Genomic DNA, 22,233 nt, shown 5'->3' with positions numbered 1-22,233 from the left:
TATGCTGTTCCTGCCTTTCTCAAGATGTCTTCCCAGCTCCCTTTCCCCTGCCCCCCTCTTTCTCTGCCCCCATCCCTGTGGCTGGATTTCATCCCCCATCTCTCCGTTCCATTTCTATGTGTGTCTCTGACACCGTCCCTAAATTTGTTTGACACCCTCCCTCTATTGGCTTCTGTCCCCATGTGTGTATCTCCAGCCTCTCCCTGAATTCCTCTTGCCCCTCTACTGCCCCGCAGGATGTGAGCAGACCCACCTCTACTTCTCCCCTGTCCAGTTCTCCTTCCCTAATGAGAAGAGACAGCAGGCCGGCAGTCCCCTCTCCTCCCATCCCCCTCCGCTACGTGGGGCTGCCTGGCTGACATGGATGAGCAGTGAAAGCCCGGGAGGACTGGGGAGGGGGGCCGGCCAGGCAAGAAGCCCAGGTGGTGCACCCTCATTCCTCGGAGGCCAAGGAGGGGGAAGTTAGAGGAGCCAGGGGCAGGGAAACAGAGATGGATGGAAAGGAGAGGGAGAGAGAGGGTGAAAAAGGAGGAGAGAACGAGCTTGGAGAGAGATTAGAGCCAGAGGAGCAGACAGGGAGAGGGTGAGAAATGGAGAGAGGAAGAGGGGGAGAGAAAGTGAGGGAAAGAGGGGAGGGAGAGACGGAAAAGAGGAGGAAGGGAAGGAGGGAAGGAAAGAGGCAGAGATGAGAGAGAGCAGGACACAAAGGCTCAAGGATGGAGTGTGGGGAAGGGGGACGCTCTCCTCCTCAGGTGCTAAGAGCTTCCTCCGGGGATCAGTGGGGTCTCTGAACCTGCCCCCCCCCACACCCCAGTGTCCCTGCTGGGATGGAACTGTTATCTCAGTTTTCCAAAGAAGGGAATGGAGACTCAGAGGCACTTTCTGGAGCCCACCAGGTAGGGCAGAGCCAAGAAAGACTCTGAAGTCTGCAAACTGGCTAAGGATGCTGGGAAAGTGGCTTGTCCTTTCTAAGCCTCTGTTTCCTCATCTGTCGAATGGGAACAGGAACTGGACCTGTCCCTTAGGGCGATTGAGAGCCTTCTGTGAGATCACGAAGTCAACGCCTGGCCCAAGGTGCAGAGGATTCTGAGCATTCTGCCAGAGGTGGCAGGTTCTGATTTTATCTCACTGTTTCTGACGCAGAGGGAGAAACAGGCGGAAGGAAAAGTCAGTGCCCCCGCTCTGGGTTCAAACTGGGAGACCATTCGGAGACAGGCTGGGGGGAAAAAAGATCTAGGGCTCCCAGGAGCTCCCTCGCACTTTCTGGCAAACGTTTGTGAAACTCCAGTATCGTGAGTTTCTAGCTGGGAATAAACAACCGGGTCACCTGCAAAGGGGAAGGGCGAGAGCTTCCCTCACCTGTTTCCTCGCAGCCCCTCCCACTCCTGGGGATGCACCCCTCCCCCAGGGGAGGTGGGGGAAACAGGAGTCGGGGAGGGGGGCGGGGAAGTGGGCACAGCGGAGGGAGAGACAGCGGATTAGGGCGGCGTCTCCTCACGTCCACCTCCCGCTGCGGCTCTGAGGACAAAGGCGCGACGAGAGGAGAGAAGTCCCCCGAAACCGGGAATCCGGAACGGGGACCGTGGAGAGCTCCCGCCCCCGCCCTGCCCCGGCTCGACTCAAGTGAAACCCGGAAAACTTCCCCAGGGATGTCCCCGCCGATCGCTCACAAGGAACGGGAAAGGTCCCAGATGGCGGGACTCTGCCTCCTTAGTCTACGCGGGACACAGGCCGACCGAGCCTCCAGCTTTCAGACAGGGCCTCTGGCTTTCATTATGTCTAGAACCTAAGAGACAGAGTTCCTGCCCACATTTATATCTGAATTCCAGGACATTCCATCGCCCACAGTTAAATCTGGAGCCCAGGAGACAGGGCCTTTTGGCCTCTTCTCCCCCCAGTTCTGTCTGGGACCCTAGAGACAGACAGAGAACCCTGCTCACAATCTGGAACCCACAAGTTCGAGCCCTTCCTGACCCCAATTCTACCAGGACCCCGGTAGAAGGAGCCCCTAGCCTTCATTCTCCTTGGGACCCGAGATAGAGCCCTCAGCCCCTATTTCTTCTGGGGCCCAGGAGTTCCTTGTTTTCCGGGCCCAGGAGTCAGAGCCTTCAGCACCCTGGGGCCCGGGGTTGGAGCCCTTAAGCCCTTTCCCAGGTCGTCCGAATTATCATTCTTGGCCCTGTAAGGGGCCAAAGTCCGAGCTCCCCGCCCGCCCCTATGAAGACATCCGGCTCCCTGCCCTCAATTCTCCCCGGGCCTCAGACTCCCAACTCTGAGAGGAGAGATGGGGGTAGTCTCGCCTTATCATCGCGACCCTCCTTCTGGGGGTAGGGAAAAGGATGGTTTCGCGCGCGGCGGGGAGGCGTCTGCGTTCTCTCACCGGTTTCCCGGACCAGGAGCAGCAGCAACGGCAGTAGCGGCAGCGTCGGCGGCGACAATCTCAACGGCCGGAGGGCTGCGGCCCGGGCCATGGGGGGCCCGGGGAGGGACTGGGCCCGGGCAGGGGCCTGAGGGCCACTCTGCGTGCGCCAATCGACTGGGCAGACGAGTAGGTGCCTGAGTGGCTCCGGCTCCCGGCCGGTTCCCGCGGCGCTCGGCTCTCGGCTCTGCTGTCGAGGTCCGGTTCTTGGGCTCAGCGACCCTGGCCCTTAGATTCTTTCTGGCTTCGGAGTAACTGACGTCACAGGACCCACCCCCTTTCTCCCCTCCTCGCCGAGCTGATCTGGCTCCGGCCACGCCCCCTCAGGCAGGTCAGACCCCGCCCCCTCCTGGGATTCCATGTCTGTCTCCGCCCAGGATTCTACGCTCGCCCCGCACCCCCAGCATTCCTCTCCCTCCCCTTCCCAGGATTCTACACCCGCTGCCTCCCAGGACTCTGATCGCCGGCCTCCATGCCCCAGAATTCTCTCTTTGCCCTCTCCAGGCAAACCCCGCCCCTTAGTGCTATAGCCACGCCCCTTTACACACCTAAATTGCCCTCGAGCCCCGCCCCCTGTCTAATAGGGCAAGTACAGCGCTTCCGACTGTCTCCGCTTCCACGAAGTCCCGCCCTCAGGCATGGCCCTGCCCATTCGTTCTCCCCGTAGTCGGCCCTGCCCCTCAGGAGTTCAGTTTGCTCAGGCCTCGGCCCCGCCCCCTTTAGTATTGGATAGGGCCATCTGGACACACATGCGTGAGGCACGTGGTTTCCTATAGACCCGCCCCTCTGGGGCCCCGCCCACATGCCGAGACTCCACCCCCTTCCCCGCTTAGAGTCTTTCCCGGTTCTCGCCCCGCGCTCACTGTCTTGTCTGGCAGGTCTGTCCGCATCTCAGCCTATCCTCATCTCTTTCTAATCTCTGCCTGAGACTTTGGGAGTCGCCGCGTCGTGTCTTTTTAGATTCCTGTCTTTTAGTGTCTCTGTCTTTGTGAGTCTCTCTGCCTCTTTTTCCGTCCCTGTGTTTATCTCTGGGTCTTTCAGTTTTCACGTTTCTGTGTCGCTTTGTGTTTCTGGTCTCTTTCTTCCTGGTGGTCTTTCTATCACTGTCTCTGTGTCACTTGATTCTTGTCTTTTTTCATCCCTTGGACTCTGGCTCTGTCTCTCTCGCTCCCTGCATCTGTGTCTGTCTCTACCCCTGTCACTCTGTGGGTTTCTATCTCTGTGTCTTTCTCTTCCCTGTGTTTCTCGGTGTGTCTTGTTTCTCTCTCCGTCTCTCTTGACCTCTCCGCGTCCCGCAGCCCTCTCCTCCTGCATCTGGTCCGCACCATCGCCTTACTGCAGTCTTCCGCCAGGGGGCAGCACAGACCGCTCCCAGCGGTCGGCTGGCCCTGCGGGGTTGGGTTACGATCGGGCCTCCAGACTTGACTAGTCCCTCCCCGTGTCCTTGTCCCACTTCTCCTATCTTCCCAACCTCCTCGCGTCTTTGTGTCTCTCGCTCTGACTCGGCCCCTTTGTCTCTCCCCGGCGGCTCCCGCTCGTCCCCTCCACCACCTACCTCTTCACATTCCCTGAACTCCCCGGGGGAGCTGGTGAGGCCGCGCAGCGTGTAGGGACGAGGGCGGCAAGCAGGAGGCTGAGGGAGACGATGCCATTGAGCGCTTGAAATCACTTGGTTCCAGTTCCTCGGAAAAATAGCTGATAAGCTGGGGGCTGATGCTTCGGGCCCTACCAAGAGGACCCCCATAGACTTGCCCTCCCTTCCCACCTGCCACACACCTGAGTTTTCCTACCCAGAAATGCAAGATCTTAAGTAGTGGAGACTCTTACTGACTGGCATTCACATCTTGGTAATAATACTGTTAATAAATGTATAGCACTGACTATGTGCCGGGTGCTAATCCAAGTCCGCTGTATTATCTCAAATAACCCCCCACAGCACCCTATGTGATGAGGAAACTGAGGCACAAAGAAAGAAGTGACTGGATCCAAAGTCAAAGAGTTGGCTACTTGTCAGTTGGTGGTGGTTTAGTCACTAAGTCGTGTCCGACTCCTGCGACCCCATGGACTGTAGCCCGCCAGGCTCCTCTGACAATGGGATTCTCTGGGCGAGAATACTGGAGTGGATTGCCGTTTCCTTCTCCAGGGGATCTTCCCAACCCAGGAGTTGAACCTGGGTCTCCTGCATTGCAGGCAGATTCTTTACCAGCTGAGCCACCAGAGATGCCCACTTGTCAGTTAATTCCACACAAAAATCGCACGAAGGGAGATTTCACGATCCCCATTTCACTGAAAAGCACACAGAGCATAGAGAGATTCTCTGCCCCCATGCCTCCCAGCAAGGAAGTAGCAGGCTAGGACCTTCCCATGGTGTGTCTCTCAGCCTGGCATGAGGTCAGCTGGACAAATACAGTCGTCACCTCCCCCCCGCCCTTATCTGCGGTTTCAGTTACCCCGCGTCAACCCCAGTCCAAAAATATCAAATGGAAAATTCCAGAAATAAAAATCCATCGGTTTTTAACCATTCTGAGAGGCATGATGAAGTCTCGAGCCCTAAACATAAATCATCCCTCTATCCAGTGCTTATACACTACCTGCCTCTGAGGCACTTAGTAGCCGGTTGCATTGTCAGATGGATTGCAGTACTGTCACAGGGCTGATGTCCAAATGACCCTCATTTTATTTAATAATGGCCCCAAACACAAGAGTAGTGATGCTGGCAATTCGGACATTCTCTTGCTGTCCTTATTTATAGATGAAAGTTTGTCACAGGGATGTGTATATAGAAAAAAACACAAAACACTGAATATGTAGGGTTCAGTACAATCCACACATCCACTGGTCTTGGAATGTATCCCCTAGATAAAGGAGAATGACCGTAGGTGCATAGTAAATTCTCTCTAGAACTCTGTCCTTCTCTTCCCAATCTGGGGCCAGACTAGAGGGCCAGGATCTCTGGGGTTAGTGCCAACTTTGCTACGGATTTGCTTTGTGAAATTCTGCCCTCTTCCCCCATTCCTCCCTTGGACAAAATAACCAGTCCCCAAGGAGAGTTTCTCCAGGAAGTTCCCCCCTTTAGCACCCACTCTTCTCCAAGCCTGTCAAGGAGTGTGCTCAACTGTCTCCTGGCTCTTCTTTGTGAGCTGGGGTGAGCCCAGGAGATAAGCCCCAGTAGGCTGGAATTTCATGCCCCCAGTCACGTGCATAAAGGGACTTGGATAAGGCTGAGCACTACCTTGTGTGTTTGTTGACAGATGACTGGGTGAGTCTCATACCTGGGGAGTTGACTTCTAGCGTCAAGGAGTCTCAGAGGTGACACTTCACTGAAGAGTCATAACCACTAGGAGGTAGGGGCACAGAGCCAAAGGCTTCCTGATGGAGCTAGGGAGTTGATGCCAAGTATTATATTTTACCTGCCCTTTAACTAGTCAGTCCTAAAGGAAATGTGTGCTAGGTCGCTTCAGTTGTCAGGCTCCTCTGTCCATGGGGTTCTCCAGGCAAGAATACTGGAGTGGGTTGCCAAGCCCTCTTCCAGAGCATCTTCCCAACCCAGGTTTTGAACCTGCATCTCTTATGTCTGCTGCATTGACAGGCAGATTTTTAACCACTAGTGCCAACAGGGAAGTCCATTAAAGGAAACCACCCTGAATATTCACTGGAAGGACTGATGCTGAAGCTGAAGCTCCAATACTTTGGCCACCTGATGCGAAGAGCCAACTCATTGGAAAAGACCCTGATGCTGGGAAAGATTGAGGACAGGAGGAGAAGGGGGCAACAGAGAACGATATGGTTGGATGGCATCATCGACTCAATGGACATGAGTCTGACCAAACTCCAGGAGATAGTGAAGGACAGGGAAGCCTGGCATACTGTATGTAGTCCATAGAGTTGAAAAGAGTTGGACATGAATGAGAGACTGAATAATAACAAAACCTCTTCCATACTAAGCCCTTATGGTTCAGAGTGAGCCTGGCCCAGTCCTGGCCAATCAGAGCATTGGGTCCCCTGGCCACAGCGATTGGTTCAGGAATGGGGGTGGAACTCATTCCTGACCAATGAAAATTAGCCCTGAGATGTCTGCTTGAACTAATAGGGAAGGGACACCTCTTTGATGAGGGTTGCTAAACAGGTAAAGGAGAAGGCAATGGCACCCCACTCCAGTACTCTTGCCTGGAAAATCCCATGGACGGAGGAGCCTGGTGGGCTGCAGTCCATGGGGTCGCTAAGAGTCGGGCACGACTGAGCGACTTTACTTCACTTTTCACTTTCATGCATTGGAGAAGGAAATGGCAACCTACTCTAGTATTCTTGCCTGGAGAATCCCAGGGGCGGCGGAGCCTGGTGGACTGCCGTCTATGGGGTCGCACAGAGTCGGACACGACTGAAGCGACTTAGCAGCAGCAGCTAAACTGGTAAAACACTGGTACTCTGGGTGCCTCCGGAGACAAAAGAAGCTGCCTGTGCATGGAGGACAGGAGAGCTGAGAAATGCAATAGGCCAGCTTTCTGATGAAACTGTCTGAGCCCCTGGATCCAGCTATGCCTGAAAGTAGTCAGTCTTTGACCTTCCTGGTTATATGAATGAATAATTTTCCCTTTTCATTTACACAACTTTTTTTTTTTTGTCATTTGCAACAAAACACATCTTTACTAATAAAATCTGTATGAGTCCAGAGGTGCCACAAATTCCAGTAAAGTTCCAAGGACAAGGAGTGTTGTTAGTTGTTCAGTCGTGTCCGACTCTTTGCAACCCCGTGGACTGTAGCCTGCCAGGCTTCTCTGTCCATGGGATTTCCCAGGCAAGAACACTGGAGTGGGTTGCTATTTCCTTCTCCAGGGGACCTTCCAGACTCAGGGATCAAACCCAGATCTCCTGCACTGCAGGCAGATTCTTTACTGTCTGCGCCACTAGGGAAAACTTGTCGGAATTCTTAAAGATGTCCTGGCTTTGAAGGAGAGGCAATCTTTGTAACAGTGCGGGAAATGAGAGAGGACATTCCAGGTGGGAGAATAGTAAATTCACAAAGGCACAAGATGTGAGAGACAGAGCGGTGGGTATGTGTGAGGGGTGACATCTTAGCAGGTCCTGAATGCCAGGTGAAGGGTGCCTCATGGTCCTGAGAGCAAAAGGGAGCCACAGAAGGTTGAGGAGCAAGAGGAGTCCACTCTGAACTTGCCTTTATTTCCTGGAGCCCCAGATCATGGTGGTTCATCACCCCCACACCTGCTGCCCCTTCCCCCAGACCCTTGGCCAAGGTGGGAGGAGGGGTCAGACTAAGGAGGGCACAGGCTGCCATCTGTATGCAAATTGCCTGGGATGCCATGCAGATGAGGGATCTTATGCAAATGTATGCCCTCTTGGGAGGCAGGCCAAGACCCTCCTCTCATTAATTTGGGGACCAGGTGCTGGGCGGAGCATCCCTTTCTCCCTGGGGTTCCCTCTCTCCCCTCCCCCAACCATCTGTTCCCTCCCCCTCCAGCTCCCCAAATCCCGCCGCCCCCCCCCACCAATATCTGCCCTTAATGCGGTATCTCTCTCCACCCGGTCCCTTTCTTGCTTTTCTTTCTGTCCCTCCATTTTCCATGAGTGATAATAATAACAGTACTAAAGACATATTGAACACATGCTCTGTGCCAGGCTTTGCACTAAACACTTTTCACAGCTATCAAATTCTCCCAATCATTCTATGATTTCTCTGTGTGTCTGCTGTATTTTTAAAAAAGGATATTCCATTCTGGGTGGGGGAGGGAAGGATTGGGAGATTGGGGTAGCAGATGCAAACTATTATATATAGGATGGATAAACAACAAGGTCCTACCGTATAACACAAGGAACCCTATTCAATATTCTGTGGTAAATCCTAATGGAAAAGAATACGAAAAAGACTGTCTATATATGTAAAACTGAATCACTGTGCTGTACATCAGAAACTAACACATTGTAAATCAACTATACTTCAATAAAAAAAAAATGTGAGCTGAATGTCCATGGGAAGGAGGGAAAGATTGATTAAGTTTCAAGTACCTGAGAGTCCTTGAGCTTCCCTAGTGGCTCAGACGGTAAAGAAACCACCTGCAGTGCAAGAGACCCGGTTCAATTCCTAGGTCGGAAAGATTCCTTGGAGAAGGGAATGGCTACCTACTCCAGTATTCTTGCCTGCAGAACCCCATGGACAGAGGAGCCTGGCGGGCTACAGTCCGTGAGGTTGCAAAGAGTCGGACAAGACTGACTGACTCATTTCACTTATCCGAGAGTCATTAAGTGACTCCTGGGACTCTCGCTCTGCTCGGTGAGCCCTGTGCTCACGTCATGGAGGTGAGAGCCATGGCCAGGAGGCATGTTTTCCTCCACCTGCAGGTGTGGCTGAATGCATTTGCCCCCCACGCAGCCCTGGCAGCTTCCGGGTGTGGCTCCTCCCTGCTGCCCCTCGACTCTGGGCCTGGGGACACCACCACACGGAGAGGACAGCAGAGCCCCATGAACCCCCAAGCTCAGGCGGCAGAACTGTGATCGTTTGTTCCCCATCTCAGCGTGTTAACCTGCCCCATCTCTCTCGTTTCTCACATTTGTTTTATTTATACATTCATTTATTTTTAATCTTTTGACCACACCCGACAGGAATCTTTGTTCCCCAACCAAGGACTGAACCCTGACCCCTGTGTTGGAAGGTGGAGTCTTAACCACCGGGCCACCAGGGAAGTCCCTCCTGTTTGTTTTAATCTGACTCAATAAATCATGGGATTTGAGCACCTTAATTCAGCCAATGTGAGCTCTTCTGTTGTGGAAATCTCTGAGCATTTGCTCAGTTGCCTACGAGGAGGCTCCCATAGCATCTCTTCAACTCCCCACAGCCATAGATGCTACTTGGTCCATCTGGTGGCTGAGTAAACTGAGGACAGAGGGGTGGGGTCACCGGTAGAGACCTGCCAGCATGCACTGCACTTGCTCCCCCTCCTCACAGTGGCCGTCCATGGCCCAAGTATGATTTATCTCTATCTGATGGACTCAGGGAGGTAAAGTCACTTGCCCAAGGTCACACTTGTCCGCCCTGCACTGCTTCTGAGCTGCTCTTTTGAAACTTTTTTTTCCCCTCCCTTTCTAACTGGAATGGTCTCTCTGAATCCCAGTTCTTTCTGTGTTCCTGTCTGTCTCTGCAGCCCTACCTCTCTGTATGGCACATTACTTTATTGTGCCCCTAAGATACTGCATTTAAAAATAATAATAAATTACAGGTTTGTGGTAACCTTGTGTCTATTGGTGCCATTTTCCCGACAGCCTTTGCTCGCTTTGTATCTTTGTGTCACGTTTGGTAATTCTTGCAATATTCCAAGGTTCTCCATTGTTCTTCTGTTTGTTATGGTCACTGATGAGTGACCTTTGATGTGACCGCTATGACTCACTGAAGCCTCAGATGGTTACCATTTTTAACAAGAAAGTGTTTTGTTTTTCAAAGTGTTTCTTAAGTTAAGCTGTGTACTTTTTTTTTTTTTTTAAGGCAGAACACTATTGTATACTTACTACAGTACAGTGTAAACGTAATATATGCACTGGAAAACTGAAAAATTTGTGTGACTTGCTTTATTGTGATCTTCGCTCTATTGCTGTGGTCTGGAATTGCGCAGTAAATAGATCCAGGACATGTCTCTATTTGTCTGTCTTTGCCTCTCTCTCCCCACATCTCTGTCTGACTCAGTGGCTCTCTCTCAATTCTGAGCTGCCCCAGCCCGTCCCTCTGACCTCCCTCTTAGCCTCTCTGTTCTCCTTTCAAATGCCTCTCCCTCCGCTTCGGCAAGTCTCTGTTTCGCTGTTTCTGCCATCTCTTCTCTCCGCCTAGATCCCTTCATGGGGGTTCCTCCAAGTTGCCCCTCCTCATCTCCCACCCCGCAGCTTCAGGCCCCAGGCTGTCCTCAGAGAAGATGCCTAAGTCCCTAATTCCATCCACTCTACAGCTCAGAGAGAGCTTTTCCTCTGGATGCTTCAATTTCCTCTGGGTCTCTGGCGAGAGAGACTGGGCATTTTTTACTTAAGGGGACAGCACCCCACCTCCCCCCAAAGGCACTGGTCTTCAGGGGCCAGGTTCAGCTCCCTCTGGACCGCCAGCACCTCTCTTCTCCAGCTTTTTCCAGCTGAGTCACTCTCCATCCCTTCGCTCTCATTTCTTTCCCCATGGCATCAGATCCCTTCTGAGGTCCAGCAAGGGGGCGTGGCATCAGATCCCTTCTGAGGTCCAGCAAGGGGGCGTGGCATCAGATCCCTTCTGAGGTCCAGCAAGGGGGCGGGAGAGCCAGCAGGGCCGGAGCGCCACCTGCACCCCCTTCCCCTCTCACCCCCTAGAGGCGGCGGCTCTGGCCACAGGATGGTGTCCAGGTGACAGACAGCATTTATTCCAGACTCCAGTGTCCACAGATGACGGGGTCAGGGCAGGGGGCGGGGATCCAGTGTCAGACTCTGCAGCAGGACGTCAGGTGGGAGGCGGGGACCAGCAATGGAGGCAGGAGGTAAAAATAGCCCCAGCCAGCGACCCTCGAGCCTCGTCCCAGGCCAGGACTTGGGCTCGGGTCCAGGAGCTATTCTGGGGCCTGGGAGAGTCACAATCCCTGGAGGAAGGTCCCCTCCCTCCCAGGCCGCTGTGATCCCTGCCCAGCCCACAGAGGAAGGAAGGGAGGGCCCAGAGAGGGAAGAGGGAAGGCCAGGAACGTGGGGGCAGGCGGAGGTGTGAGCAGGGCTGGTTTTCTGATGCTTGCCATCCGGGTCGGGTTCAATGACTGCCTCTGGGAAGGGCCTCAGGCTCAACACTGGGGAAAAGATGGGGAGATCAGCCTGGGCCCACAGCGGCTCTTCCACCTGCAGTGGCCCCCTCTCCCCAGGGGCCCAGGCCCTCACTCACCTCATCTCCAAATCCCCTGCTCCCATGCTTGGCTCCTCCAGAGGTACTCCCCATGAGAAGGCCTGTCTGCTCCGGCTGCTCTTTTCCTGAGTGGCTCAACTTGGGTTCCCCAGGTGGCCTAGTGGGAGGAGGCAGTGCGTTGGAGGCGGTCATGGCCAAGGAAGGAACTGGCCATGGGTGTGTCGGATGGGGACAGACTTGGCGATGGGTGGGTGGGAATGAGCTGGGGGTGAGGTAGGAGGTGGAAGTGGCCCTGGGGTCAGGGATGGGGTGAGGACATGCTTGACGCTGCTCTTGGAGTTGGAGCTGGTGATGTCATTGGGATGAGTTCGGGGGAGGGCTGTGGGGATGGCTGGGCTTCCCCGGTGGCTCAGTGGAAAAGAATCCACCTGCCATGCAGGAGTTCCGGGAGAGGTAGGTTCAATCCCTGGGTCCGGAAGATGCTCTGGAGGAAGGCATGGCAACCCACTCCAGTACTCTTGGCTGGAGAACCCCATGGGCAGGGGAGCCTGACGGGCTATATGGTCTATGGGGTCGTAAAGAGTTGGACATGACTGAGGCGACTTAGCACGCACGTACGCACGTGATGATGGCTGTGGATTGGAGTTGAGGGTGGCCGTGTGGTTGCCGTTGGAGATAAGGTTAGATGGGGATGGGTTTGGAGTTAGGAATGGGATGGGGGGATGTGCAGGGGGGCTTGGGATGGGGAGGTGGCTGAAGCTGTGTTTGGTTACTGGATGTGCGCTGGAGCTGAGGGTGTGGCTGGGGGAGAGGTTGGGGTTGGAGAGGAAGCTGGAGGTATAGATGAGGTTACTTTGGGATTGGGGTGGGCGTGGACACAGGTGGGGATGAGATTGGGGATGGGGTTAAGGTGAGCCTGGGGTGGTCTGGGAGTTAGTTACGGGTTGGGTGGGGTTGAGGAGAGGGGAAGGGACGGTCATGGTCCAGGTTGGAGGTTGGAGATGGGATGGCATCTTATTTGCCGATGGAGTTGGGGTTGGGGCTGTGGTTGGTTTGGGGCTAAGGTCGGGGTGAGGTCAGGGTTGGGGTAGAGAGGTCAGTTTCAAGGTTTCAGGCCACTCACGGAGGCCCCTTCTCGCTCCGCCGGCAGCAGCCGGGCCGCCCCTTGCGTCTCATGCAGTAGAAGACGGCAACGACGAGGAGCAGGAGGCCCACGCTGATGGCCACGGCCATGACCGCCACGCCAGCCTGGGAGGTCTGGGGGGCCACTGCGGGGCAGGGCGGGGGGGAGGGGTCAGCCAGCAGCCCGCAGTCTGCCCTGCACCCGGTGTCGGTCCCACCACGGTGGTTACTCACCGGTTCCAAAGTGGAAGACGTGATGGGTGTTCCCGAGAGGGTTGGAGGCCTCACAGGAGACGCCGTCTTGGCTCAAGGCACTGGTCACCTTCAGGGTCAGGGAGCTGCTCACCCAGCCCTGGCCTCCAGGGGCTGGTTCTGTGGGCTGTGGAGGCTCAGGTCAGGCCCAGGTTTGCGAAATCAAGGGCTTGGGGTGTGGGCAGAGGTGAAAAGGAAGTGGTTGGTGGAGGTGGAGGGTAGGGAGGACAGGATGCGTGGACCGTTAAAGGGGCTGGGATTTGGGGAGGGTCAGAGGAGGGTCCCTTACGCTGCCGCCCAACTGGCTCCAGGTGAGTTTGGGCTCCGGGTAGCCGCGGGCATAGCAGATCAGGGTGACTTTATCTCCTTCGGTCCAGCTGCCTTCGGCCTTGGGCTGAGTCTCCTTTGCCTTTAACTCTGGTGTCCCTGTGGGTGGTGGGGCGGGAAAGGGGGTAAGATGTAGGCACCCCAGGAAAGGAAAGGAGGGAGAGAAAAAGAGGAGAGAAGGACCAGCTGTGGACCCATCTCATTTGTCCTGGCCCCCCACACTCCCCCATACTATCCCCATCCCAGCCTGCCTATACCCCGAACCTTGAACCAGCAGCCTGAAGCTCCGGGTGCGACTCAGGAGGGGGATATTGGGCATGGAGGCCTCACACGTGTATGTGCCGGCGGAATCGAAGGTGACGGAGTGGAGGGAGAGTGTGGGGTCCTCCCCCATGGGTGCTGAGTCCTGGGTGGGGAGAGAAACAGCAGGCACCAGCTGGGTGTGAGAGGCAGGGAGGGGTTGATGGAAAGGGGAGGGTCCCGTGCTGGGGAGGGACACCTTCCCTTCTCACCTTGGTCCAGTGTAGGATCGGGGTGGGCAGGCCTCGTGCAGAGCAGGTCACCGTTGTGCTGTTACTCAGAGATAAGGAAAGCTCCTCCCCTGTGCTGAGCTCCAGGGAGTCCAGGTCTGGAGTTGGGGGAACAGAATGTCACCTTCCCCAGACCCTCACCCGATCAGTTAGGGGATCCCCAGGGCTTTTGAGAAGGGCAGACGTGAATGGACAATCGTCAGCAGAGAATGCCAACTTCTCCCCAGCTCCACGAGCACTCCACTCTCATCTGGGCCCTTGAGCCCAGATCTAGGAGTCTGACTCCAAAATACATGCCCATGGGGCTTCCCTGGTGGTCCAGTGGCTAAGACTTTATGCTCCCAATGCAGGGGGCCTGGTCGGGGAACTAGACCCCACATGCCACAGTGAAGACCTGGTGCAGCCAAATTAAATAAATAAGGTTAAACACAACAACAAAACCCCAAAATACAGGCCCACTTTGACCACCTGCCTCCAGAGCTGACATCTGAGCTCAAGGTTAATGGATAACCTGGGAGGTGTTGGGCGCTCCTTCTCTGACTACCCCTCAAGCCTTGGCCTTCTCTCCTCCACATGACCCGTTTTTTTCCATCAAGTCTTTCTCTGCTCTGTCCCTCAAATGGATCTTCTCACTTCTTTCCATCTCTGATCCTGGGGTCCAACCGCCTTGACCACTGCAGCCACGTCCTCACTGGTCTCTGTACTGGGCAGGACTCCTGTCCTTTCTGGTCCATTCTTTGGTGAGCAGCCAGAGGGATCTTTTCTTTTTCAAATAGTGAAAGTGTAGTTGCTCAGTCGTGTCCAAATTTGACTTAAAAAAAAATTGTTTTTAAAATTTATTTATTTAATTTTGGCTGTGCTGGGTTCTTTAAAAAACAAAAACAAAAACAGCCCACTCCTCTCTCTCTCTCTCTCTCTTTTTTTTTTGTAGTGCCCAGGCTTCTCTAGTTGCATCACGGGGTTTAGTGATGGTATGTGGGAATCTTAGTTCCCCAACCAGGGATTGACCCCAGGTTCCCTGCATTGGGAGTGGGGAGTGTTATCCACTGGACCACCAGGGAAGGCCCCCCAAGGAATCTTTTCAAAACACACACTGGTCAGCCCTTGCCTCTGCTTAAATTCTTGCAGTGAGGAAAACACAAAACAAAACAAAACCCTGCAGTGGTTCCCCAGTATGGTGGGCATACAGGCCTCTTTCTTTGATGAAGCCAAAAAGTCCTGCCTGGTTGACCCTGCCCACTGCTTCAACCTCATCTCCCACCTTCCCCTCTTGTTCCCTGAGCTCCGGCCACCCTGTTCTTTCCCTGTTGTCCTCCAGTATGCCAGTGTGGGCCTCAGGGCCCTTGCATGTGCTGTTTCCGCAGCCTGGAATGCTTTTCTTCTGACTCATCATAGCTCTGGTTCCATTCTTTGGTTTCCTACACATGTTCCCCTTCTCAGAGAGGTCTCTCTGACCCTCTGTGGTGGACACTCAGATTTCCCCTTTGGCAGCAAAGGATTTTCTCCCCCAGCTGTTGAGAAGGGTGTCAGCTGTCAGCCCTCAGCTGTCAGCCCTCTCTGGAAACTGCCTGAGAGAGAGCCCCTGGCTCAAGGTCATGTCCCCTCCTTCCCTAGGCAGCCCACATCCAGTGATAGGTTGACGTGGACGTACAAAAGACCCAGCCCCTGTACCCCAACTGGGGATCTCTCAGCCCTGTGAGCATGTAGAGGTCTTCCTTAGGCTGAAGCCCAACTTCCGCCTCTGCTGTATCCTGCTTCCTTCCCTCATCACCCACCAAGAGGTGTAGATACTGGGGCACTTCCCATAAATTTCCTTCCTGCAGTCAGAATCTTCAGCCCCCAACACCCTCCATGGAAAATAATCTCTGCTTGCCGCACCACTTCCTTATCCCACTCCTTTGCGTTAGTCTCTGTAGAGGCAGGACTGTGACTCAAAGTGTGTGTTCAAAAAAAAAAAAGTGTGTGTTCAGCATTTAACATCTGTCTCCCCTACTGGACCCTGGAGCCTGGCGGAGGCTGGGGCTTCACTGTCTTGTTCACGTGTGGCATAGGGTCTAGTCCCAGGAAGGGAGGTGACGGGAGTGCCCAGCAGGCACAGAGCCTTTGCTCAGGGCTTGTGTGCAGGTGGACCAAGAAGGCTTCTTGGAAGACTGGGACCCGAGAGATGAGTTAGGATTGGATGGAAGAGAAAATCGGGAGTTACTGTAGGAAAGAGGAGAAGAGCTTGGGATGTGATGGGCAGAAGGGTCCGCCTAAGATGAGGCCAGTAGGGTGGGTCTTGAAGGCTGGGGTGAAGCATGTGGGTCTTATCCCCAGAGGACTGGGGAGCTACAGCAGGTTCTAGGCAGTGGAAGGTCAGGTGTATGCCTTGGAAAGGGGTCTCTGGCTGCCTTGTATGGGAGACTGGAGGGGCTGGGGCCATCGAGACCAGGCTGGGCACCACCGAAAGGGTTGGAGACAGGGCTGCAGGGGGGCGGTGAGGGTGAGGAGACTGCTGATGCCAGGGCCCCCCTGCCGCTCCGGAGGCGCTCACAGGCCACACGCAGATCCAGGGTTTTGGAGAGATCTGCATCCTCGGGGGCGTCGTAGTCCTCTACCCTGCAGCCATAGGTCCCGCTCTGGTTCCGCTGTACCCTCTCCAGTGTCAGGTTCCCCTCAAGACTTGTTTTTAGCACATCCTCCTGCTTGTCCTGGGGGAGACCAGGAGTGAGGAACCCAGTTCAGGAGATGCTCTGGGCTGGCAGGGTCAGGTTAGGTCCGGGGTCACCCAAGCCAGGCATCAAGGTATGTCAAGACTCTCACAAATTGGTGAGCTATCTCACAGATAGCTCCTGGGTCACATGCCTTGCTAAGCCAGGGGTCACCCAGGTGAAGGGTCAGAAGTTGGTGCAGACAAGTAGATCGCACAGGTCAGGGGAATGAAGGGGTGGGTTACCTGAAGCCGAAAAAACGTGTACTCCGGGCTGGGACTGCCGTCCCCCTGGCACAACAGCTGGACAGAGTCACCCTCGCGGACCCAGCCCTCGGCAGTGGACTGGCTGCCCAACCAGAACAGCACGCTCTCTGTGGGATCTAACAGAAAGGGCAGACTCACGATCAGAGTCAAGGGTAAAAGGCAGGGCTAGGTTAAGGGGGAGAGGCCAGCACTGCAGCAAAGGAAAGGGCTATGGTTGGCCAAAGGTAATATCTTTTTTCTTCTTTTTTTTGCCATGCCATGAGGCATGTGGGATCTTAGTTCCTTAACTAGGGATTGAACCCACACCCCCGGCTTTGGAAGCGTGGAGTCTTAACCAAGGAAGTTCCTTAGAGGTCATATTTTGAGGCTCAAGTTTGCACTCGTTCTGAGATCATGGGCTCGAGGTCAGAGGTGGAGAGTACAGGTCAGTGTGTACCTTGGGAAGAGCTCTCTGGCTGCCTTGTATGGGAGACCGGAGGGGCTGGGGGTATCCAGACCAGGACAGGCACCATAGAGAGGGTTGGAGGCAGGGTTGTGGGGGGGTTGATTCCACACTTCCAATGCAGGGGGCGCAGGGTCGATCCCTGGTCAGGGAACTACGATCCCACACGCCTCATGGTGTGACCAAAAAAAAAAAAGATATGACCCCTAACCTTTGGCCAACCTTAGTCCTTTCCTTTGCTACAATGTGGGTGACAGGTCAGTGTGAGATTCGGGGGGACCCATTTTGGGGTGGAAGCGTGGGGCACAACGGTTAGTCCTGAGACTCCACGAGGTTCAGAGTGTTATGGGGGGAGTCAGAAGTCAGGATGGGGCTCCTGCTGGCACTTGAGGTCAGAGGTCAGAGGTGAGTACCCACTTCAGCCTGAGGTAATGGTGGGGGAAGGCCTGGAAGGGGTGGGGCAGGTCACCGGGGTCGCCTTGGAGGGTCAGGCCTCAGCTCAAGAGTTCCAGGTGGGGGCGGCCGGGGGCCCAGCTCGGACTCACAGTGCAGGGTGAGGGAGAAGGAAGGGCCGTCCTGGCGGCCATGCTGGCCGGCGGGCAGGTGGTAGTGCACGGAGCAGTGGAAGCTGGCCTCCCGGTCGGGCTTGTGGAGCCGCAGGTAAAGGGTGCTGGTGACAGAGAGCAGGCCGGAGGCCTCCCGGACGGTGCGGGCGGTCATGTAGCCCTCTGTGGGAGGGGGCGGCGGGGAGGCGGTCAGCTGGCCCGGCCGCCGCCCAGCCCCAGCCCCTGAGGTCTAGCTGAGCTCCCTCAGGCGCCACTCACCGGAGTTCACCTCCAGGGGCACGGCCAGGGGCTGCCCGTTCCGATACCACATGATCTTGGGGGCTGGGTTCCCGTTGCGGCTGCTGCAAGTGGCTATCTGGGACAGACACAGACCCGCCCGGGCTGGGAGCCAGGTCCCTGGAGTCTGGGGACCAGACCAGACCCGGACACACGAGTCCAGCTCCCAAGCCTCTCCTCCCGGGAGACCCAAGGTCGGAACTCCCGGACCCCTACTCCTGGACTGGGAAGCCCAAGCCCCCAGCTTCTCCCGACCTTGGGCTGTAGGAGCCCAGGACCCCCTCCTCCCCTCAGAATCCTGGAAGCAAGATGCGGCCCAAGGTACCTCCTGGGCAAAGTCATCCATCACAGACAGGGTTCCTTTGTTGGGGGAGACCTCCGGGGCCTCGGGTTTGGCTGCGGGAGGGACTTACAGTCAGGAGCTGGTTCCCGGGGTTCTCACCTCCCTGCCCTTTCCCAGGATGTGTGTGTGTTGTGGGAGGGGGGCGGTGGTTGGAGGGGAGGCACAGACACTCACCAAACACACTGAGCCTGGCAGTGGCCTCGGCAATGCCTGCTGCCCCCGTCTTCACCACGCACACGTAGTCGCGCTCGTCACCCACCTGGGCCTCAGGCAGCACCAGGCGCCCCATGGAGTCCAGCTGGTACGGGGGGCTGCGGCCCTGGGAGTTGAGGTCTTTGTCCCAGAGCTTGGACCCATGCAGCTCGGCCCAGGCCAGGCGGTGGCGAGCCCAGGAGCGGTCGACCTGCGGGGGCAGGCAGGGAGCATCTCAGTGAGAGGTTGCCCAGCCGCGGGCCCTCCTCCGTGTCCCCTTTCCCTCTGCCGCTCCGTGGGTCTCCTCTCACGCTCTCTCTCTGGTCCCTCCGTCCTCTCTCCAGCTCTCCCACCCCCGCTCTCTGTCTGTGGTCACCTTTCCCCCTCTCTGGTTCCCTCCTTCCACCTCTGTCTTCCTTTCCTGCCCTGGGTCTCCTGTTTCTCTTTCTCTTTAGTCCCATCCCCGGGCTCCTGCCTTCTGGGTGTCTGCCTCTGAATGTCCTCTTTCAAGAGCCAAGGGACCTCTTTCATTCTAGCCTCAGCTGTGCCTGACACCAGGGTACCCTGGAGAGGGGCTTCCTCTTGCTGGGCCTCCATTTCCCCACCTGTAAAATGGAAAGGCAGCTTGGTGGGGCTCCTAGGGGCTTTCGGGCTCGGATGAGGGGATGAACATTTGCAGCCCCACTGCACCCTGACTCTCAGGCCCCGCTCTGTCATGTCCTCGTTCCCAGCCCACAGCACTCACCAGAAACCATTCCAGCATGAAATAGTCATGGGTCCCCAAGGGGCTGCAGTCCAGAGTGACAGACTCCCCCCTCATCACCTCCACCAGGGGGGGCACAGACAGGCGGACCTCAGCCTTGGAACCTGCAGGAGGGTGACTGAGCTCTCTCCCACTGCCACCAGGAGGCAGAGCTCTCTAGGTCCCCAGTCCTCCTCCCCCAGCCCCTCCGCCCCCAGACCCAGTGGTCCAGGCCCCCAGACCCTCCTCCCCCAGACCCAGGGGTCCAGGCCCCTAGCCCCTCCTCCCCCAGGCCCCCAGCCCCTTCTTCCCCAGATCCAGGGGTCCAGGCCAGGCCCCCAGCCCCTGCTCTCCCAGACCCAGGGGTCCAGGCCTCCAGCCCCTCCGCCCCCAGACCCAGTGGTCCAGGCCCCCAGACCCTCCTCCCCCAGACCCAGGGGTCCAGGCCCCTAGCCCCTCCTCCCCCAGGCCCCCAGCCCCTCCTTCCCCAGATCCAGGGGTCCAGGCCAGGCCCCCAGCCCCTGCTCCCTCAGATTCAGCTCCTCTCTCCCTTCATCTCTCATTTCTGCATCTCTAAGCTTCAGATCCCATCAGCATGTCTCTCCATCTCTCCGTTCACTTGCAGAAGTGAAGACTCCTCCCCTGGGCCACACAGGGCCCCGGTGGCCTCCATACAATCCGCTTGGACTCAAATCCTGTGTGTCCTTGCTTGTCCCCCAGACCAAATGCCCCTTGAGGGCAGGGCCTTGGCGGGCTCATTCCTTAGCCTCCAGCACTTCACCTGGGGCCTGGCACAACGAGATGGATAATCATCTCCATCTCAGTCACCGCCTCTGCGTGTGTGTGCGTGTGTGTGTGTGTGTGTGTGTGTGCGCGTGTGCGCCCCTCACCCTGCGTCTCGTCTCTTAGTTTCACGGTTCTCTGCGTTCCTCTCCGTCTCCGTGTTGCCCAGCCCTGCCCCCCGGGTCTCTCCATCCGGAGCGGTGGGGGAGGGGGGTGGGGGGCTGGGGCTGGGCCAGAGCTGAGGCAGGATGGGTGTGTGGGCGCGGTGAAGGGGGACAGGGCTGGGCAGGTTTCAGGAATGTGGGAGGGACAGGCTGGCTCAGGCCTGCCCGAGCCCCCTACCCTCGCCTCGGCCCCTCTAACTCTTTGAGAGAGCAGCAGCACGTGCCTCACAGCAGGACAGGGTGGAGGGCTCGGATCCTGGGTCCTGAGGGAGAAGGGAGCGGAGGGCCGGGACTCCTGTCCCAGGATCCAGGCAGGTAGAGGTGTTCGCATTAGGAAAGCGAGCTCTTTCAGCCTCTGGGCTGGCAATCTGGCCTGAGCTCTCAGTTCTTAGAGTCTCCCTCCCTTCCCCGCCCAGCCTGGCCCAGCTTTGCCCCTGGGGACCCACTGTTCGCCATGCTTGTGCCAGGGGCCTGGATTCCCAGGCACCCACCTCTGGCCCGGGCCTGCCCCATGGGAGGGAGTGTGGGGCCAGGCTGGTGCCCAGGGCTGGGTCCAAGCGGTGGAGACAGCAAGGATGGTCAGAGGGATCTCTCTCTCCCCCAGTTCTCTCTTCCCGCAGCCCCTGAGGGCCTCTACCTCTCCTCCAACCCCCACGCAGGTGCGTGGCTTTATCTGGGCCCCCGGGGAGGGGGGCTCTGTCACTTGGAAACACTTGGTTCCGCTGTCACTGCCCAGGGGCTGGGCTCCAGCCCTTTCTGATGGAGCGGGAGGCGAGAGGGGCGGGTCCTTTAGAGTCTGGGCTCTGAATCTGAATAGGGGGAACCCTCAATCGCATGTGACTTGCTGGTTTCTAGCCAGAGGGTCCCTGACCCTCTCAAAACTTGACAACTTTTGAGCGGGGAGTTCCGCTTTGGTCTCTTCTGTCCCCGGGGAAAAGGCACTCCGGCCACTGGAGGCCAGGACCTCTGGGTCCGGGGAATTAGGGGCCAGGCGGGGTGGGAGCGGGGGCAGATCCCAGCGTCTGAGGGGGCAGGGAGCGGAGCGCCCGCACTCCTGGGTCCAACGGCTTCTCAGATCGCTTCTAATACACAGCTGAGGATCCTCAGCCCTCTGCCAGGCTGTCGCTGGGTCTCTCCCTGGGAGGGGCACTCCATATCCCTCCTTTCCTGGGGTCCCTGGGGTCGGCGAAAGCCCCTCCCCATCTCCCCTCCCCTCCCCGCGCCTCCCAGGCGCGCCCTGCTCTCAGCCCGAGCCATACCTGGGTGCGCCGCCAGCAGGAGCGCGAGCACCAGCAACCGCGGGGCCCTACGCGCCCCAGCCCGCGCGTCTGGGGGCTCCATGTTCAAGGCGGCGGCGGCAGCGGGCGGCGAGCGGCGGGCGGCAGGGGCAGAGACTGAGCCCGGGCTGGGACTCCTCGGCCGCCGGGACTGGAGCGAGGAGGCCCCGCCCCAGGCAGCCCCGCCCCACCCCGCCCTCCCGGTCTCCCCCTCGTCCCCCTCCAAAGCCGGGCGCCAGGCCAGGACCTCCCACTGCCCGGAGCCGACCTCCCAGCGCTCAGCCGGGAGCCAGGCTCCCCGCCCCCCGGCCCCAGGGTGTCAGGCTCCAACTGACCAGCGCCCCTGGCGGGTGACCCGACCAACCAGTTCGGCCGGTGTCCAGAGCGGGGTCCTCCTCCCTGGACCCCCGCGGATCCTCTCCGCCTCATTCTCACTGGTGGGACCCGTTCCCTCCCCTCGTCGTTTTCGACCTGCTGGCCCGGGTCCAACCAGTGGACCTGCACCGGCCTCTCCCAGTCCAACCAGCAATCCCCAGCCTCCCCAGTGGCCAGTGTGCTAGGCTGCTTTCCTGTCTGACCAGCGGCCTGGAACCCACCCGGTTCTAATGTCTAATAGTTCTAATGTCTAATGATCTTCAACACCCAGCTCTGCCCAGGCCTCTGAGATGCTGGCAGGGGCGGGGGCTGTGGGGTGCTCTTCTCTTAGCTTTCCTCCCTAGGGCCCTCCCTCTCTTCCCCCCTTCCAGGGAATCCTAGGAATGCCACCCCCCTTCCTCCCTTTCTCTTCCCTTTACTCCCTTCCAACTTTGGGGGGAGGGGAAGAGAAACGGGGTTGACAGGTGAGTGGGGGCGGGGAGGAGGCCCAGGCACCTGAGGGAAAAAAAGGAGGAGTCCTGCCATGGGTCACAAGGAAGGGTCACAGGTCAGGCTTGGGATCACAGATCAGAGTGTCCAGGGCTCCTTACAAGGCAGGCCTGGCTGGGACAAAATTCCTAGA

At 57.2% G+C, this 22,233-nt stretch overlaps 2 protein-coding genes across 4 annotated transcripts in view; both read right to left on the bottom strand.

The window, feature by feature from the left end:
• NECTIN2 (nectin cell adhesion molecule 2) overlaps positions 1 to 2,660 on the bottom strand; it is a 32,519-nt gene extending 29,859 nt beyond the window's left edge. For all 3 annotated transcript variants that reach the window (XM_052655851.1, XM_052655852.1, XM_052655853.1), the window contains exon 1: positions 2,381 to 2,660. In XM_052655851.1, the coding sequence (XP_052511811.1) occupies positions 2,381 to 2,471 (91 nt within the window). In that variant the 5' untranslated portion in view covers positions 2,472 to 2,660. The remainder of the gene's footprint in view (positions 1 to 2,380) is intronic.
• A 7,328-nt stretch (positions 2,661 to 9,988) lies between these two features.
• On the bottom strand, positions 9,989 to 21,367 carry BCAM (basal cell adhesion molecule (Lutheran blood group)). The gene is made up of 15 exons (XM_052655510.1): positions 21,219 to 21,367; positions 19,016 to 19,137; positions 18,253 to 18,481; positions 18,061 to 18,131; positions 17,718 to 17,814; positions 17,439 to 17,621; positions 16,431 to 16,567; positions 16,029 to 16,185; positions 13,478 to 13,593; positions 13,230 to 13,371; positions 12,928 to 13,064; positions 12,621 to 12,765; positions 12,388 to 12,532; positions 11,304 to 11,421; positions 9,989 to 11,211 (listed from the first exon to the last, which is right to left on the bottom strand). Exons 1-15 carry the CDS (start codon positions 21,298 to 21,300, stop codon positions 11,206 to 11,208), a joined length of 1,887 nt encoding a protein of 628 aa, XP_052511470.1. The 5' UTR covers positions 21,301 to 21,367; the 3' UTR covers positions 9,989 to 11,205.
• Between the last annotated feature and the right edge of the window lie 866 nt (positions 21,368 to 22,233).

This window comes from Budorcas taxicolor, chromosome 18 (genome assembly GCF_023091745.1).
Source record: "Budorcas taxicolor isolate Tak-1 chromosome 18, Takin1.1, whole genome shotgun sequence".
NCBI classification, from domain to species: Eukaryota; Metazoa; Chordata; class Mammalia; order Artiodactyla; family Bovidae; genus Budorcas; species Budorcas taxicolor.
This window is presented reverse-complemented; position numbering and strand designations above follow the sequence as displayed.